The sequence below is a fragment of the Oncorhynchus keta genome, chromosome 6, assembly GCF_023373465.1.
Source record: "Oncorhynchus keta strain PuntledgeMale-10-30-2019 chromosome 6, Oket_V2, whole genome shotgun sequence".
NCBI lineage: Eukaryota > Metazoa > Chordata > Actinopteri > Salmoniformes > Salmonidae > Oncorhynchus > Oncorhynchus keta.
In genome coordinates this window covers 16,663,337-16,682,732 of record NC_068426.1, presented here as the reverse complement: position 1 = coordinate 16,682,732, position 19,396 = coordinate 16,663,337, and the positions used below count along the sequence as shown (strand labels likewise).

At 45.5% G+C, this 19,396-nt stretch overlaps 1 protein-coding gene across 4 annotated transcripts in view; it reads left to right on the top strand.

Moving 5' to 3' along the window:
* The window catches only part of LOC118385071 (leucine-rich repeat and calponin homology domain-containing protein 2-like), an 88,147-nt gene that overhangs the window by 34,070 nt on the left and 34,681 nt on the right, over positions 1–19,396 (top strand). For 2 of the 4 annotated variants that reach the window (XM_035771896.2, XM_035771895.2), the window contains exons 2-12: positions 275–419; positions 4,981–5,107; positions 5,203–5,308; positions 7,014–7,150; positions 7,507–7,637; positions 8,152–8,239; positions 8,434–8,530; positions 8,628–8,722; positions 9,361–9,428; positions 9,776–9,880; positions 18,999–19,067. In XM_035771896.2, coding sequence (XP_035627789.1) covers positions 275–419; positions 4,981–5,107; positions 5,203–5,308; positions 7,014–7,150; positions 7,507–7,637; positions 8,152–8,239; positions 8,434–8,530; positions 8,628–8,722; positions 9,361–9,428; positions 9,776–9,880; positions 18,999–19,067 — 1,168 coding nt within the window. The remainder of the gene's footprint in view (positions 1–274; positions 420–4,980; positions 5,108–5,202; positions 5,309–7,013; positions 7,151–7,506; positions 7,638–8,151; positions 8,240–8,433; positions 8,531–8,627; positions 8,723–9,360; positions 9,429–9,775; positions 9,881–18,998; positions 19,068–19,396) is intronic. The other 2 variants (XM_035771898.2, XM_035771897.2) reach the window with 1 other exon arrangement.

Below are 19,396 nucleotides of genomic sequence, written 5' to 3'. Positions count from 1 at the left end.
ACCCTTTTGGGTTCCATTTAAAACCCAAAAGGGTTCTACATGGAACCAAAAAGGGTTCTCCTATTGGGTCAGCCTAAGAACCCCTTTTTCTAAGAGTGTCCAGCAGCTTCTGGAGAGACTGTTTGGATCCCTTCTTACATTACATCCTGATACATACAGTAGCCAACACCTGATCTGTGCTACTTGATGAAGAATTTGACCATACATGTATGACAGTATGTAGTCCCTGTGTACCCATGACCCTCACCTGCTGTCTGTCTCTTGCCTCCCCCAGATCTGTCGAAGAACAGGCTCACAGAGATCCCTCCAGAGGTGTGTCTGTTCGCCCCCCTTGAGTCTCTCAACCTCTACCACAACTGCATCAAATGCATCCCTGAAGCCATCATCAACTTGCAGATGCTGACCTATCTAAACATAAGGTCAGTGATGACTCATGGAAGTATGTGGCGTGATCTGTTGACCCAATGACCTCATACTGTAACATGATATCAGAATTGTAGTGACCTGGTATAGTTAAGTATTATGGCAGTATTGACTCAATATCAAATGTTCTTTCTGCTATCCGTAGCCCTTTAAATGTCTGTAATATAACCGTGCTCAAAAAAGCCTCAGGTAGCTTACACCAGGTGCATTCCTGTAATGTTATTGTAAGTGTCTGGAGTCCTCAATCTATGAAGCATCATAAGATAGTACAACCATGGTATCACCAGGCTAGAGGAAATACAAGGGCCCATGTTCACTTTTGTTCTGCTCTATCTCAGTATGGAGTTTTCCTTTCAGGGGATTCACAGGATCAGGTAGCCAGAGGATTTCCTCTTTCACAGTGGGAGAAAGAGGTCTACACTATGTGATGTTGTTTTGAACAGTTCATTTCCTCTTTCACAGTGGAAGAAAGAGGTCTACACTATGTGATGTTGTTTTGAACAGTTCATTTCCTCTTTCACAGTGGGAGAAAGAGGTCTACACTATGTGATGTTGTTTTGAACAGTTCATTTCCTCTTTCACAGTGGAAGAAAGAGGTCTACACTATGTGATGTTGTTTTGAACAGTTCATTTCCTCTTTCACAGTGGAAGAAAGAGGTCTACACTATGTGATGTTGTTTTGAACAGTTCATTTCCTCTTTCACAGTGGGAGAAAGAGGTCTACACTATGTGATGTTGTTTTGAACAGTTCATTTCCTAGACACAGTGGAAGAAAGAGGTCTACACTATGTGATGTTGTTTTGAACAGTTCATTTTCTAGACACAGTGGAAGAAAGAGGTCTACACTATATGATGTTGTTTTGAACAGTTCATTTTCTAGACACAGTGGGAGAAAGAGGTCTACACTATATGATGTTGTTTTGAACAGTTCATTTCCTAGACACAGTGGAAGAAAGAGGTCTACACTATGTAATGTTGTTTTGAACAGTTAATTTCCTAGACACAGTGGGAGAAAGAGGTCTACACTATGTGATGTTGTTTTGAACAGTTCATTTCCTAGACACAGTGGAAGAAAGAGGTCTACACTATGTGATGTTGTTTTGAACAGTTCATTTCCTAGACACAGTGGGAGAAAGAGGTCTACACTATGTGATGTTGTTTTGAACAGTTCATTTCCTAGACACAGTGGGAGAAAGAGGTCTACACTATGTGATGTTGTTTTGAACAGTTAATTTCCTCTTTCACAGTGGAAGAAAGAGGTCTACACTATGTGATGTTGTTTTGAACAGTTCATTTCCTCTTTCACAGTGGAAGAAAGAGGTCTACACTATGTGATGTTGTTTTGAACAGTTCATTTCCTCTTTCACAGTGGAAGAAAGAGGTCTACACTATGTGATGTTGTTTTGAACAGTTCATTTCCTCTTTCACAGTGGAAGAAAGAGGTCTACACTATGTGATGTTGTTTTGAACAGTTCATTTCCTAGACACAGTGGAAGAAAGAGGTCTACACTATGTGATGTTGTTTTGAACAGTTCATTTCCTAGACACAGTGGGAGAAAGAGGTCTACACTATGTGATGTTGTTTTGAACAGTTCATTTCCTAGACACAGTGGGAGAAAGAGGTCTACACTATGTGATGTTGTTTTGAACAGTTCATTTCCTAGACACAGTGGGAGAAAGAGGTCTACACTATGTGATGTTGTTTTGAACAGTTCATTTCCTCTTTCACAGTGGGAGAAAGAGGTCTACACTATGTGATGTTGTTTTGAACAGTTCATTTCCTCTTTCACAGTGGAAGAAAGAGGTCTACACTATGTGATGTTGTTTTGAACAGTTAATTTCCTCTTTCACAGTGGAAGAAAGAGGTCTACACTATGTGATGTTGTTTTGAACAGTTCATTTCCTAGACACAGTGGGAGAAAGAGGTCTACACTATGTGATGTTGTTTTGAACAGTTCATTTCCTAGACACAGTGGGAGAAAGAGGTCTACACTATGTGATGTTGTTTTGAACAGTTCATTTCCTCCCTTCACAGTGGAAGAAAGAGGTCTACACTATGTGATGTTGTTTTGAACAGTTCATTTCCTCTTTCACAGTGGAAGAAAGAGGTCTACACTATGTGATGTTGTTTTGAACAGTTAATTTCCTCTTTCACAGTGGAAGAAAGAGGTCTACACTATGTGATGTTGTTTTGAACAGTTAATTTCCTAGACACAGTGGGAGAAAGAGGTCTACACTATGTGATGTTGTTTTGAACAGTTCATTTCCTAGACACAGTGGAAGAAAGGGGTCTACACTATGTGATGTTGTTTTGAACAGTTCATTTCCTCTTTCACAGTGGAAGAAAGAGGTCTACACTATGTGATGTTGTTTTGAACAGTTCATTTCCTAGACACAGTGGAAGAAAGAGGTCTACACTATGTGATGTTGTTTTGAACAGTTCATTTCCTCTTTCACAGTGGAAGAAAGAGGTCTACACTATGTGATGTTGTTTTGAACAGTTCATTTTCTAGACACAGTGGGAGAAAGAGGTCTACACTATGTGATGTTGTTTTGAACAGTTCATTTCCTCTTTCACAGTGGAAGAAAGAGGTCTACACTATGTGATGTTGTTTTGAACAGTTCATTTCCTAGACACAGTGGAAGAAAGAGGTCTACACTATGTGATGTTGTTTTGAACAGTTAATTTCCTAGACACAGTGGGAGAAAGAGGTCTACACTATGTGATGTTGTTTTGAACAGTTCATTTCCTAGACACAGTGGAAGAAAGGGGTCTACACTATGTGATGTTGTTTTGAACAGTTCATTTCCTCTTTCACAGTGGAAGAAAGAGGTCTACACTATGTGATTTTGTTTTGAACAGTTCATTTCCTAGACACAGTGGAAGAAAGAGGTCTACACTATGTGATGTTGTTTTGAACAGTTCATTTCCTAGACACAGTGGAAGAAAGAGGTCTACACTATGTGATGTTGTTTTGAACAGTTCATTTCCTAGACACAGTGGGAGAAAGAGGTCTACACTATGTGATGTTGTTTTGAACAGTTCATTTCCTCTTTCACAGTGGAAGAAAGAGGTCTACACTATGTGATGTTGTTTTGAACAGTTCATTTCCTAGACACAGTGGAAGAAAGAGGTCTACACTATGTGATGTTGTTTTGAACAGTTCATTTCCTCTTTCACAGTGGAAGAAAGAGGTCTACACTATGTGATGTTGTTTTGAACAGTTCATTTTCTAGACACAGTGGGAGAAAGAGGTCTACACTATGTGATGTTGTTTTGAACAGTTCATTTCCTCTTTCACAGTGGAAGAAAGAGGTCTACACTATGTGATGTTGTTTTGAACAGTTCATTTCCTAGACACAGTGGAAGAAAGAGGTCTACACTATGTGATGTTGTTTTGAACAGTTAATTTCCTAGACACAGTGGGAGAAAGAGGTCTACACTATGTGATGTTGTTTTGAACAGTTCATTTCCTAGACACAGTGGAAGAAAGGGGTCTACACTATGTGATGTTGTTTTGAACAGTTCATTTCCTCTTTCACAGTGGAAGAAAGAGGTCTACACTATGTGATGTTGTTTTGAACAGTTCATTTCCTAGACACAGTGGAAGAAAGAGGTCTACACTATGTGATGTTGTTTTGAACAGTTCATTTTCTAGACACAGTGGAAGAAAGAGGTCTACACTATGTGATGTTGTTTTGAACAGTTCATTTCCTAGACACAGTGGGAGAAAGAGGTCTACACTATGTGATGTTGTTTTGAACAGTTCATTTCCTAGACACAGTTAGGCTGCGTTTACACAGGCAACCCCAATTTGAGCTTGTTTCTAATTATTGGCAAAAGAGCTGATCTGATTGGTCAAAAGACCAATTAGTGGCCTCCCGGGTGGCTCAGTGGTCTAAGGCACTGCATCGCAGTGCTATCTGTGCCAACAGAGGCTCTGGGTTCGAGCCCAGGCTCTGTCGCAGCCGGCCGCGACCGGGAGGCCCATGGGGCGGCGCACAATTGGCCTAGCATTGTCTGGGTTAGGGGGGCTTGGCCGGCAAGGATATCCTTGTCTCATCGTGCACGAGCGACTCCTGTGGCGGGCCGGGTGTGCACGCTGACCAGGTCGCTAGGTGTATGGTGTTTCCTCCGACACATTGGTGCGGCTGGCTTCCGGGTTGGATGCGTGCTGTGTTAAGAAGCAGTGCAGCTTGGTTGGGTTGTGTATCGGAGGACGCATGACTCTTGACCTTCGCCTCTCCTGAGTCCGTGCAGGAGTTGTAGCGATGAGACAACGATGAGGTAACTACTAATAATTGGATACCACGACAATTGGGGAGAAAAAGGGGGTAAAAAAAAAGAACAATTTAGTGGTAAAATAATCTGAATTGGACTGCCTGTGTAAACACAGCCATGGATATCAGTCTGCTCTGGTCCTCTGTTTCACTAACATTTTGTTAACCCATTGAGGAGACATTCAGTGCTTGATCTTTTCCTGAAGTCCCCAATGGTATCCTTGTGCACAGGATAAAACTTTCATACTGCCTATATTGTATTTTGTGTTTCTATAGCCGAAACCTTCTCTCAACATTGCCAAAATACCTGTTCAACCTCCCTCTCAAAGTGCTGGTGGTGAGCAATAACAAGCTACTGTCTGTCCCAGAGGAGATTGGGAAGGCCAAAGAACTGATGGAACTGGTGAGCACAAGCCCAGAGCTCATAAAAAAACACTGCAGCTATATTGTTACTGGTCTGTCTGTGTGTGACAGCCTGCTTTCTGTCTTCCCATGTAGGACATCAGCTGTAATGAGATCCAGGTGCTGCCCCCTCAGGTGGGGAGGCTCCGTTCATTACGGGAACTCAACATCAGGAGGAACTGTCTTCACATGCTGCCTGAGGGTAGGTAGCTGTCTACATCCTCTCCCCTGGTCTGAGGGTAGGTAGCTGTCTACATCCTCTCCCCTGGTCTGAGGGTAGGTAGCTGTCTACATCCTGTCCCCTGGTCTGAGGGTAGGTAGCTGTCTACGTCCTCTCCCCTGGTCTGAGGGTAGGTAGCTGTCTACGTCCTCTCCCCTGGTCTGAGGGTAGGTAGCTGTCTATGTCCTCTCCCCTGGTCTGAGGGTAGGTAGCTGTCTATGTCCTCTCCCCTGGTCTGAGGGTAGGTAGCTGTCTACATCCTCTCCCCTGGTCTGAGGGTAGGTAGCTGTCTACGTCCTCTCCCCTGGTCTGAGGGTAGGTAGCTGTCTATGTCCTCTCCCCTGGTCTGAGGGTAGGTAGCTGTCTACGTCCTCTCCCCTGGTCTGAGGGTAGGTAGCTGTCTACGACCTCTCCCCTGGTCTGAGGGTAGGTAGCTGTCTACGTCCTCTCCCCTGGTCTGAGGGTAGGTAGCTGTCTACGTCCTCTCCCCTGGTCTGAGGGTAGGTAGCTGTCTACGTCCTCTCCCCTGGTCTGAGGGTAGGTAGCTGTCTACGTCCTCTCCCCTGGTCTGAGGGTAGGTAGCTGTCTACGTCCTCTCCCCTGGTCTTAGGGTAGGTAGCTGTCTACGACCTCTCCCCTGGTCTGAGGGTAGGTAGCTGTCTACGTCCTCTCCCCTGGTCTGAGGGTAGGTAGCTGTCTATGTCCTCTCCCCTGGTCTGAGGGTAGGTAGCTGTCTACGTCCTCTCCCCTGGTCTGAGGGTAGGTAGCTGTCTATGTCCTCTCCCCTGGTCTGAGGGTAGGTAGCTGTCTACGTCCTCTCCCCTGGTCTGAGGGTAGGTAGCTGTCTATGTCCTCTCCCCTGGTCTGAGGGTAGGTAGCTGTCTACGTCCTCTCCCCTGGTCTTAGGGTAGGTAGCTGTCTACATCCTCTCCCCTGGTCTGAGGGTAGGTAGCTGTCTATGTCCTCTCCCCTGGTCTGAGGGTAGGTAGCTGTCTACGTCCTCTCCCCTGGTCTGAGGGTAGGTAGCTGTCTACGTCCTCTCCCCTGGTCTGAGGGTAGGTAGCTGTCTACGTCCTCTCCCCTGGTCTGAGGGTAGGTAGCTGTCTACGTCCTCTCCCCGGTCCTGAGGGTAGGTAGCTGTCTATGTCCTCTCCCCTGGTCTGAGGGTAGGTAGCTGTCTATGTCCTCTATGTCCTCCCCTGGTCTGAGGGTAGGTAGCTGCCTATGTCTCTCCCCTGGTCTGAGGGTAGGTAGCTGTCTATGTCCTCTCCCCTGGTCTGAGGGTAGGTAGCTGTCTATGTCCTCTCCCCTGGTCTGAGGGTAGGTAGCTGTCTACGTCCTCTCCCCTGGTCTGAGGGTAGGTAGCTGTCTATGTCCTCTCCCCTGGTCTGAGGGTAGGTAGCTGTCTATGTCCTCTCCCCTGGTCTGAGGGTAGGTAGCTGTCTATGTCCTCTCCCCTGGTCTGAGGGTAGGTAGCTGTCTATGTCCTCTCCCCTGGTCTGAGGGTAGGTAGCTGTCTATGTCCTCTCCCCTGGTCTGAGGGTAGGTAGCTGTCTACGTCCTCTCCCCTGGTCTGAGGGTAGGTAGCAGCTGTCTACGTCCTCTCCCCTGGTCTGAGGGTAATCTCTCTCCTTATTCTAGATCCAAACCCATGCCTCTTGTGCTTTCTTTCTTTGTCTCTCCCCAGAGCTGGCTGACCTGCCACTCATCAGACTGGACTTCTCCTGCAATAAAATCACAGAGATCCCTCCTGTCTACAGGAGACTCAGGCAGCTGCAGCACATCATCCTCGACAACAACCCTATGCAGTCCCCACCTGCACAGGTATGTGTGAGTGAGAGTGTGTGAGTGAGAGTGTGTGGCAACATCTGTGGTAGTTTATGCTGTAAATGACATTTTGGCTCTGCAGGGGATTATCCACAGCCATCTCGATGTGTATCAGGTATGGGGTGCTGACGATTTAACACAGGTTAACCTCAGCTTGGCATCATGCCTAGAAACAACTCCCCCTAGCTGTGACAGTTTTCATGATACACCAAGGTATACACATAATGGTCTCTGAGGAACAGTTGCACCATCTAGTGGGCAGCATGATTTAATTTCTGCTTGAATGAACACTTGGGCACTTCATTTCAGCACTTGGATATATACTTCATGCACTTTGTATTTGTGTGTTTCAGATCTGCCTAAAGGGCAAGGTGCACATCTTTAAGTACCTGAACATCCAGGCTTGTAGGATGGATAAGAAGCCTGACTCTCTGGACCTCCCCTCTCTGGGCAAACGCTGCCTTCCCCAGCCTCTCACAGACAGGTACACACTCTTATATCATATCATAATTATATTTATAAACTGGGTGGTTTGAGTCCTGACTGCCAATCGGCTGACACCAATAACACAGGTATGACAAAACATTTATTTTTACTACTCTAATTATGTTGGTAACCAGTTTATAATAGCAATAAGGCACCTCTGGGGTTTGTGGTATATGGCCAATATTCTACGACTAAGGGCTGTATCCAGGCACTCCGCATTGCTTCGTGCCTAACAACATCCCTTACCTGTGGTATATTGGTCATATACCATACCCCCTCTGGCCTCATTGCTTAAGTATACTACAGACAAGACCATTGACCATATGCATCATGAATGACATGAATATGCAGTATGTGCCATAAAACTGTAATGACAACTGGTATGAAATATTAGAAGATTAATGACACAGGTCTCTACATATTTTGAAGTGCTTACGAAATTGTCATGAATGTGTCTGAATCAAAACTGTCTGACTGTTTATTACTGACTATCCCTTTATATGTCTCTGCAGCATGGAGGATTTTTACCCCAGTAAGAACCATGCTCCTGACTCTGGTATCGGCAGTGACAACGGGGATAAAAGACTGTCTGCGACAGAGGTCAGAGTTCACCCACTGTAGTCAGGCTGAACTGAGGCCTAGATTGTACTGAGGACTGTTGTGCGTTCAACCATGGCTCGTTGATCCTGACACTGCAGTTCTTCTGCAGACATGTTCAGTAGACCTGAACTCTATGCTGTATACTCACTTTAACACTGTGCTTCCTCCTCTTCCTTCTCCCTCTCTTCCTCTAGCCCTCTGACGATGATACCATCAGCCTGCACTCCCAGGTCTCAGAGACGGCCCGCACCGACGCCCTCTCTCTCCTCTCCAAGATGGACTCAGGCAAAGGTAAGACCTGTCTGGATGCAGTGGATTTGACATTGATGGGCTCAACTGGCAACAAGCACATTAGTCTGAGGTTCAACCTGGTGTGTTGCTCCCGTAGATCAGGTACCCTTTGACTTCATCGAGCCCAACGCAGAGGAAGATGCTGCCCTGTCAGACGGGCAGCAGAGTGGACCCTACATCTCATGTATAAAGGTACATCAACAGGGATCCATAGAGAGCTGTATCACCACTACAGTACACCATTAACAACACTAGTCTTCCACTGTTGAGCTATCCCCGAGTGAGCTAGTGTGTCCAATTAGTGTCTGTTCTTTTCCACTGTTAGCTCTGAAGAATGGGAGGTTTTGGTACAAGCTTTAAACTAATCTTATCTTTCATTGAGTCAAAAGCTTCAAATGCCATAAATTTGATTGAATAAAGCCAACAGATCGTCTCGTTAGTTGTTTTTGGGCTGGAAACCTGTGGAATCAGCCAAAGCACACAGCTTGATGTTCAAATGAAATGTGTTGTGATTGAACTTGGATAAGAGTGTGGGGATTTTACTTTTACATATCTGTTTATGGGCTCCTGAGTGTCGCAGCGGTCAAAGGCACTGCATCTCAGTGCTAGAGGCGTCACTACAGACCCTGGTTCGATTCCAGGCTGTATCACAACCGGCTGTGATTGGGAGTCACATAGGGCGGCAGCCCAGCATCGTCCGGGTTAGGGTTTGGTTGGGTTAGGCCGTAATTGTAAATAATAATTTGTTCTTAACTGACTTGCCTAGTTAAATAAAGGTTAAATAAAAATAACATGATTTTATTGAGTTTACTTTTTGTTGTGTGTGTCAGGAATTGGAGAAGGTCCTTAACAAGTCACACCAAAGCAAAGATAAGGAGAACTGGAAAGAGGAGTCTGGGTAAGTCTTCACTACACTTGAATAGACAGAAGAAAGGAGGAACGGAAGAAAATTCACCTTTTAACTTCTATAAGTTTGAACTGAAATCATATTGATCTATCTGTCTCCTTAAATAACCCATTTACAACACTAGTTAATGTACTGCAGTTGATAATTAGCAGCTGTAGATGATAGCAGAAGTGACATAATATAATAACAGGCCCAGACAGTAGACATGCTGAGAAGGTTATGCTGTTGGATAGCTGCCACTATAGTAGGGTCACACACTTAGTTAATGCTGTTATAGGGAGTATAGTTGGCATAGGTTTTGGCTTCAAACTGAATTGCCATGTCCCTGTTTCCTGCAGCTCTGAAAAAGATCAGCTAGTTGAGGAGGATGAGGATGAGCTGAAGGAAGTGCTGGACCTGAGGAAGATCGCTGTCCAGCTCCTGCAGCAGGAGCAACAGAACAGGTAAGAGGCTGAGCTCTGACCCCTGCCATGGCCACTCCTCTCTGACATCACCTCACCTTGAGCTCTACCCTACCCTAGCCCCATACTGTATCTCTCTTGCATCCAGGCCGAGGAGAAATCAGCACACAATGCATCCCTGACCAACTGTTCAGACAGATCTGAACACAATCAGACCACAAAGTGACTTTTGTGCGTCTAGACTCGTGTTTTCAATCCAAGCTTCGTATTCTGACAGAAGTCTCATGTAAGTGTCAAGTGTAGACAACTTCTGTCCTCCACACCACTCCTTAGCTCTACCCTGCCCCTAGCCCCATAACTCTATGTCCTCCACACCACTGCTTAGCTCTGCTCTGCCCCTAGCCCCATATCTCTATGTCCTCCACACCACTGCTTAGCTCTGCCCTGCCCCTAGCCCCATATCTCTATGTCCTCCACACCACTGCTTAGCTCTGCCCTGCCCCTAGCCCCATATCTCTATGTCCTCCACACCACTGCTTAGCTCTGCCCTGTCCCTAGCCCCATATCTCTATGTCCTCCACACCACTGCTTAGCTCTGCTCTGCCCCTAGCCCCATATCTCTATGTCCTCCACACCACTGCTTAGCTCTGCTCTGCCCCTAGCCCCATATCTCTATGTCCTCCACACCACTGCTTAGCTCTGCTCTGCCCCTAGCCCCATATCTCTATGTCCTCCACACCACTGCTTAGCTCTGCTCTGCCCCTAGCCCCATATCTCTATGTCCTCCACACCACTGCTTAGCTCTGCCCTGTCCCTAGCCCCATATCTCTATGTCCTCCACACCACTGCTTAGCTCTGCCCTGCCCCTAGCCCCATATCTCTATGTCCTCCACACCACTGCTTAGCTCTGCTCTGCCCCTAGCCCCATATCTCTATGTCCTCCAAACCACTGCTTAGCTCTGCCCTGCCCCTAGCCCCATATCTCTATGTCCTCCACACCACTGCTTAGCTCTGTCCTGCCCCTAGCCCCATATCTCTATGTCCTCCACACCACTGCTTAGCTCTGCCCTGCCCCTAGCCCCATATCTCTATGTCCTCCACACCACTGCTTAGCTCTGCCCTCCCCCTAGCCCCATATCTCTATGTCCTCCACACCACTGCTTAGCTCTGCTCTGCCCCTAGCCCCATATCTCTATGTCCTCCACACCACTGCTTAGCTCTGCCCTGCCCCTAGCCCCATATCTCTATGTCCTCCACACCACTGCTTAGCTCTGCCCTGTCCCTAGCCCCATATCTCTATGTCCTCCACACCACTGCTTAGCTCTGCCCTGCCCCTAGCCCCATATCTCTATGTCCTCCACACCACTGCTTAGCTCTGCCCTGCCCCTAGCCCCATATCTCTATGTCCTCCACACCACTGCTTAGCTCTGCTCTGCCCCTAGCCCCATATCTCTATGTCCTCCACACCACTGCTTAGCTCTGCCCTGCCCCTAGCCCCATATCTCTATGTCCTCCACACCACTGCTTAGCTCTGCTCTGCCCCTAGCCCCATATCTCTATGTCCTCCACACCACTGCTTAGCTCTGCCCTGCCCCTAGCCCCATATCTCTATGTCCTCCACACCACTGCTTAGCTCTGCCCTGCCCCTAGCCCCATATCTCTATGTCCTCCACACCACTGCTTAGCTCTGCTCTGCCCCTAGCCCCATATCTCTATGTCCTCCACACCACTGCTTAGCTCTGCCCTGTCCCTAGCCCCATATCTCTTATGTCCTCCACACCACTGCTTAGCTCTGCTCTGCCCCTAGACCCATATATCTATGTCCTCCACACCACTGCTTAGCTCTGCCCTGCCCCTAGCCCCATATCTCTATGTCCTCCACACCACTGCTTAGCTCTGCCCTGCCCCTAGCCCCATATCTCTATGTCCTCCACACCACTGCTTAGCTCTGCTCTGCCCCTAGCCCCATATCTCTATGTCCTCCACACCACTGCTTAGCTCTGCCCTGCCCCTAGCCCCATATCTCTATGTCCTCCACACCACTGCTTAGCTCTGCTCTGCCCCTAGCCCCATATCTCTATGTCCTCCACACCACTGCTTAGCTCTGCTCTGTCCCTAGCCCCATATCTCTATGTCCTCCACACCACTGCTTAGCTCTGCCCTGCCCCTAGCCCCATATCTCTGTCCTCCACACCACTGCTTAGCTCTGCCCTGCCCCTAGCCCCATATCTCTGTCCTCCACACCACTGCTTAGCTCTGCTCTGCCCCTAGCCCCATATCTCTGTCCTCCACACCACTGCTTACCTCTGCCCTGCCCCTAGCCCCATATCTCTATGCCCTCCACACCACTGCTTAGCTCTGCCCTGCCCCTAGCCCCATATCTCTATGCCCTCCACACCACTGCTTAGCTCTGCCTTGCCCCGAGCCCCATATCTCTATGTCCTCCACACCACTGCTTAGCTCTGCCCTGCCCCTAGCCCCATATCTCTATGTCCTCCACACCACTGCTTAGCTCTGCCCTGCCCCGAGCCCCATATCTCTATGTCCTCCACACCACTGCTGAGCACAGCTTCCCCATCCCACCTCTGCTCCCTCTCTCTATCCTTGACCTATCTTCACTGCAAGGGCAGGAAGGTCCTGGGATGTTCTTGGAGGAGAGGGTTGGGAAGGGGATGGATTCTTCTTTTCAGTTTCCCAGAATGTTGGGCAGTGACAATAAGGAGTTGATTTACAACCCCCGACAGTTATGGGTTTCTGACTAATTATTGGGTTCTAACCACAGTTATTACAGTGCATTCGTAAAGTTTCCAGGCCCCTTGACCTTTTCCCCATTTTGTTACGTTACAGCCATATTCTAAAATTGATTAAATTATTGTGTTTTTTTGCATCAATCTACACACAATACCCCATAATGACAAAGCAAAAACAGAAATACCTTATTTACATAAGTATTCAAACCCTTTGATATTAGACTCGAAATTTAACTCCGGTGTATCCTGTTTCCATTGATCATCCTTGAGATGTTTCTACAACTTGATTGGAGTCCACCTGTGGTAAATTCAATTGATTTGACATGATTTGGAAAGGCACACACCTGTCTATATAAGGTCCCACAGTTGACAGTGCATGTCAGAGCAAAAACCAAGCCATGAGGTCGAAGGAATTATTCGTAGGGCTCCGAGACAGGATTGTGTTGAGGCACAGATCTGGTGAAGGGTACCAAAACATTTCTGCAGCATTGAAGGTCCCCAAGAACACAGTGGCCTCCATCATTCTTAAATGGAAGAAGTTTGAAACCACCAAGACTATTCCTAGAGCTGGCCATCCGGCCAAACTTAGCAATTGGGGGAGAAGGGCCATGGTCACCGAGGTGACCAAGAACCCGATGATCACTCTGACAGAACTCCAGAGTTTCTCTGTGGAGATGGGAGAAACTTCCAGAAGGACAACCATCTCTGCATCACTCCACCGATCAGGCATTTATGGTAGAGTTGCCAGACAGAAGCCACTCCTCAGTAAAAGGCACATGACAGTCCGCTTAGAGTTTTCCAGAAGGTACCTAAAGGACTCTCAGACCATGAGAAACAAGATTCTCTGGTCTGAAGAAACCAAGATTGAACTCTTTGGCCTGAATGCCAAGCATCACATCTGGAGGAAACGTGACACCATCCCTGCAGTGCGGATGTTTTTCAGTGGCAGGGACTGGGAGACTAGTCAGGATCGAGGGAAAGATGAACGGAGCAAAGTATAGAGAAATCCTTGATGAATACCTGCTCCAGAGCGCTCAGGACCTCAAACTGCGGCGAAGCTTTACCTTCCAACGGGACAACAACCCTAAGCTCACAGCCAAGACAACGCAGGAGTTGCTTCGGGACATGTCTCTGAATGTCCTTGAGTGGCCCAGCCAGAGCCTGGACTCAAACCCGATTTAACATCTATGGAGAGACCTGAAAATATCTGTGCAGCGACGCTCCCCATCCAACCTGATAGAGCTTGAGAGGATTTGCAGAGAAGAATGGGATGAACTCCCCAAATTCCAGGGATGCAAACTAGTCACCTTTCAGCTAAATTCGCTGTTTTGAATCCAAAATAGGTGACCTATGTGATTTGTGTAGATACGTTGAGAAAAGTTTGGGAGTGATATGCGTTTGGAGCAATGCTGGCTGTATCCAAGGCTCAGCCAATCGTCCACATAACAACAGAATGCAGCACGCGACTGAAGAGAGAAGAGACAACCAAATTGCTAGTTACAGCATCAGCGCGCACTCTGGGAAGACAGCAGGAGAGTGGAATGGCAGTTTGCCAGTTACAGCAGCGCGTCCCCCGAAAGATAATGAAGAGGTAGGTGAGAAGCCTGACCACGGAGACGGGGACGAGAAGGCGATGAAGCATACTTAATGAGCTGTAACCTAAAAACAACTGGCATTTGGAAAGTTTGAGGTGAGGTGGAAAGTGTGGTGGAACAAGTATTGTTAGCATTGTTAAGTATCTTGCTAGCTAGATTGAATTCTCCGTTAGTTAGCCTGAGAAATATTGAGCAACGTTAGCCAACATAACTGATCAAATAATTGAGTTCATGGTGTGAAAGTTATCTGGCTCATAAAGTCAGACAGCTACAACATCAGATGCGCTAACGTTAGTAACGTTAACCTAACCAATTCGCTATAGTATTAACTGGTCTACGACTCCTTGCCGTGTGAAATGTTAACTAGCTAAAGAAATAACTGCGATCTGTGAACTGATGTTTTCCCTCTAAAGTCTGTGGTTAATTTTCAGAATGAGAGAATTAGGTGAAAATGAGGCGTTGCTTGTTAAAAACTTGTTATGGCTGGGGGCATTATTGAGTAGCTTGGATGAATAAGGTGTCTGGAGTAAACTGTCTGCTACTCAGGCCCAGTTGCTAATATATGCATATTATTAGTAGATTTGGATAGAAAACACTCTGAAGTTTCTAAAACTGTTTGAATGATGTCTGTGAGTATAACATAACTCATATGGCAGGCCAAAACCTGAGGAAAAATCCAACCAGGAAGTGGGAAATCTGAGGTTTGTAGTTTTTCAACTCATTCCCTATCGGATGCACAGTGTCGATGGGGTCAAATTGCACTTCCTAAGGCTTCCACTAGATGTCAACAGTCTTTAGAACCTTGTTTAATGCATCTACTGTGAAGTGGGGGCAAATGAGAGGGGAATGAGTCTGAGGTCTGCCAGAGAGCCACATGCTGGCCACGCTCATTCATGTGAGAGTTAGCTTGAGTTCCATTGCATTTCTGAAGACCAAGGAATTCTCCGGTTGGAACATAATTGAAGATTTATGTTAAAAACATCCTACAGATTGATTCTATACATCGCTTGACATGTTTCTACGGACTGTAACGGTACTTTTTGACTTTTCTTCTGCTTCTAGTGATCACGCGTCGTGAATTTGGATTACTGGGCTAAACGTGCAAACAAAAAGGAGGTATTTGGACATAAATGATGGACATTATCGAACAAAACAAACATTTATTGTGGAACTGGGATTCCTGGGAGTGCATTCTGATGAAGATCATCAAAGGTAAGTGAATATTTATAATGCTATTTCTGACTTCTGTTGACTACACAACATGGCGGATATCTGTTTGGGTTGTTTTGGTCTCTGAGCGCCGTACTCAGATAATTGCATGGTGTGCTTTTTTGGTAAAGCTTTTTGAAATCTGACACAGCGGTTGCATTAAGGAGAAGTGTATCTGTAATTCCATAATAGATGTATCTTTTATCAATGTTTATTATGAGTATTTCTGTAAATTGATGTGGCTCTCTGCAAAATCACCGGATGTTTTGGAACTACTGAACGTAACGCGCCAATGTATACTGAGATTTTTTTTTATATAAATATGAACTTTATCGAACAAAACATACATGTATTGTGTAACATGAAGTCCTATGAGTGTCATCTGATGAAGATCATCAAAGGTTAGTGATTCATTTATCTCTATTTCTGCTTTTTGTGACTCCTCTCTTTGGCTGGAAAAATGGCTGTGTTTTTCTGTGACTTGGCTCTGACCTAACATAATTGTTTGGTTTGCTTTCGTCGTAAAGCCTTTTTGAAATCGGACACTGTGGTGGGATTAACAAGAATGGTATCTTTAAATTGGTGTAAAATTCTTGTATGTTTGAGGAATTTTAATTATGGAATTTCTGTTGTTTTGTATTTGGCGCCCTGCACTTTCACTGGCTGTTGTCATATCGATCCCGTTAGCGGGATCTCAGCCCAAAGAGGTTATTAATTAAGTATTTTAGCAACCATGTTATGGTTTAGGCAATTAGTTGGTTGTGTTGTACTTACCAGTACCCAGTGTTCGCGGGGTCCGACATGCCAATCAACCTGCTATCTGCCAATCACGGGAATGCCTGGAATGTTCTGATGCCGGGCATCCTGGTGGTTGGCGGAGTGGCATGGAGGGGGGTTGGGCAGGGGGATGGAGCATTGGAAGTTACGACCAGCTTTAGCCATTGTTCTCTCTCTTACGTCTGGGCTCCACAAGAGAAGGTTACGGTTGGTTTGTGGACTATCCTTCGTTTATTTGGCGTGGGCTACAGCCAAACAGTAGCCTGTGTGAAGTTGGGTTAATAAACAGTCAATTCGTAAAACACAATCCTCTGTCTGGACAATTGTTCCTTTATGATCTAGTCAGGTCATTACAGTATTAAGCAAGTGGATACAGGGATGAAGGGGAGCTGGGCCTGGTTTAAGCTGGATGTCACCGTAGAGGTGAAAGGAACACCACATACTTTCCCTCTTTCTAACTGTTTCAATACAGTGGATATAAAAAGGGGTGTGCCAGGTGTACTCTCTGCCTGAAAGTGATCAATTATGCCAACAAAGGGTATCATGCTCTACTGGCACGTTGTAGAACCGATGTCCACAGGCAGAAAGTGTACAATATAATAATGTGTAGCCCAAAGATACTGCTTTTGTTGTGTTGAATTTGACAGTAACACTTGTGTGTGAGTGAGGGGGAATATTATTATTTTTATCCGGTGAACGTTATTTTTGCACACATGTAGCCTTGTGCGCTTGATCTATGTCTACTATAGTGGCCACTATAATAGAGAAAAAATAGAATGCCTGTTTGTTTCATTCTATTTCTACTTTAAAATGTTTTTTTCCCCAAGTGCAATATTTAGATGTGTGTGGTCACAAGCGGTCTATAAATGTTGTCATGGCTAACTGCAATATTAGTGTATTGTTTTTTTCTCAAGACTTGAGTGTCATTTGCAATAAAGTCTAGGCAACAAATAACATTGGATTGCTTTATTTTCATTTTATAGCTGCAAGTTAGCTTAAACACTTTATTTTACACACAGAGACTGATTATGTGACCGTGTAGATCATATTCTTTGTTTAATTAGTTAACCTGCATTTCCCCCTAGCAGGGATTTTTTGCATGTTTACATGCAAAAAAAAGTGTCACCTTTTTGGACCCTCACCAGTTTGCAATACAGGTGTGCCAAGCTTGTAGTTTCATACCCAAGAAGACTTGAGGCTGTAATCGCTGCTAAAGGTGCTTCAACAAAGTACTGAGTAAAGGGTCTGAATACTTATGTAAATGTCATATTTCAGTTTTTAATTTGTAATAAATCTTCAAAAATGTTTTTTTTTTTAACTGTTTTTGCTTTGTCATTATTGGGTATTGTGTGTAGATTGATGAGGGGGATTCATTTCAGAATAAGGCTGTAACGTAACAAAATGTGTAAAACGTCAAGGGGTCTGAATACCTTCCAAATGCATTGTATACTGAACAAAAATATAAATGCAACATGAAAAGTGTTGGTCCCATGAGGGAGCATGCAATTGGCATGCTGACTGCAGAAATGTCCACCGGAGCTGTTGCCAGAGAACTGAATGTACATTTTTCTACCATAAGCCGCCTCCAACGTAATTTTAAGGAATTTGGCAGTACATCCAACCGGCGTCACAACCGCAGACCACATGTATACATGTATGGTCTTGACCAGACTGCAGTGCGGCTTCAGTGGACAAATGCTCACCTTCAATGGTCACTGGCATGCTGGAGATGTGTGCTCTTGACTACTGAATCCTGGTTTCAACTGTACCGGTCAGATGGCGTTGTGTGGGCGAGCGGTTTACTGATGTCAGTGTTGTGAACAGAGTGCCCCATGGTGGGGTTATGGTATGGTGAGGCATAAGCTACGGACAACGAACGCAATTGCATTTTATCTATGGAAATTTGAATACACAGAGATACCGTGACGAGATCCTGAGGCCCATAGTCGTGCCATTCATCTGTCGCCATCATCTCATGCTTCAGCATGATAATGCACAGCCCCATATTGTAAGGATCTGTACACAATTCCTGGAAGTTGAAAATGTCCCAGTTCTTCCATGGCTCGCATACTCACTAGACATGTCACCCATTGAGCATGTTCGGGGTGCTCTTGATTGTTCACGACATTGTGTTCCAGTTCCCGTCAATATCCAACAACTTCGCACAGCCATTGAAGAGGAGTGGGACAATCAACAGCCTGATCAACTTTATGCGAAGGGGATGTGCTGCATGAGGCAAATGGTGGTCACACCAGATACTGACTGTTTTTTTCTGATCCCCACGGCCCTACTTTTTTAAAGATATCTGTGACCATCGAATGCATATCTGTATCCCCAGTCATGTGAAGTCCATAGATTATGGCCTAATGAATTTATTTCAGTGGACTGATTTCCTTAAATGAACTGTAACTTGGTAAAATCTTTGAAATTGTTTAGTGTTGCATTTGATATTTTTGTTCAGTGTAGCTTACTTACAACCAGTAGTCAGTGAGAGACAGCCATGGCTGTTGTAGACAGCAGGTGATATGTGAAAAGTACATGTTATCATTTATTTTGTATTGGGTTATTCTATATTCTCTGCATTTTGTCCATTGTATAGGCAGACCTTAGGTGATTTCCAGACATTTTACTGCTCCTTTCTCTCCTGTAGTTACTCCATCACCACGCTCTAACTATCTCTCTTCTCACTCTGCATTTAACAACCCTCCCCGTCATTTGTTTCCCCATTCTCTCCTCTTCTTCCCTCCCTGCTTCATCCATCTCCTGCTCCTCCTCCACCTCGCCACTTCCTTGGACCTGATTGGTGCACACATGATGTGTGGCTACTAGACGACGGTCCTTAATTTGTAGAGCAGAGAGTCTAATTCATCGAAGGAGGGTTGCCGGCCGAGCACACAGGTAGAGAGAGAGATACAGTACCAGTCAAAAGTTTGGACACACCTACTCATTCAAGGGTTTTTCTTTATTTTTTAAAACTATTTTCTACATCGTAGAATAATAGTGAAGACATCAAAACTATGAAATAACACATATGGAGTAATGTAGTAACCAAAAAGGTGTTAAACAAATCAAACTATATTTTATATTTGAGATTCTTCAAAGTATTCCCAGCTACCCTTTGCCTTGATGACAGCTTTGCACACTTTTGGCATTCTCTTAACCAGCTTCATCTGGAATGCTTTTTCCCGGAAGGAGTTCCTACATATCCGGAGCACTTGTTGGCTGCT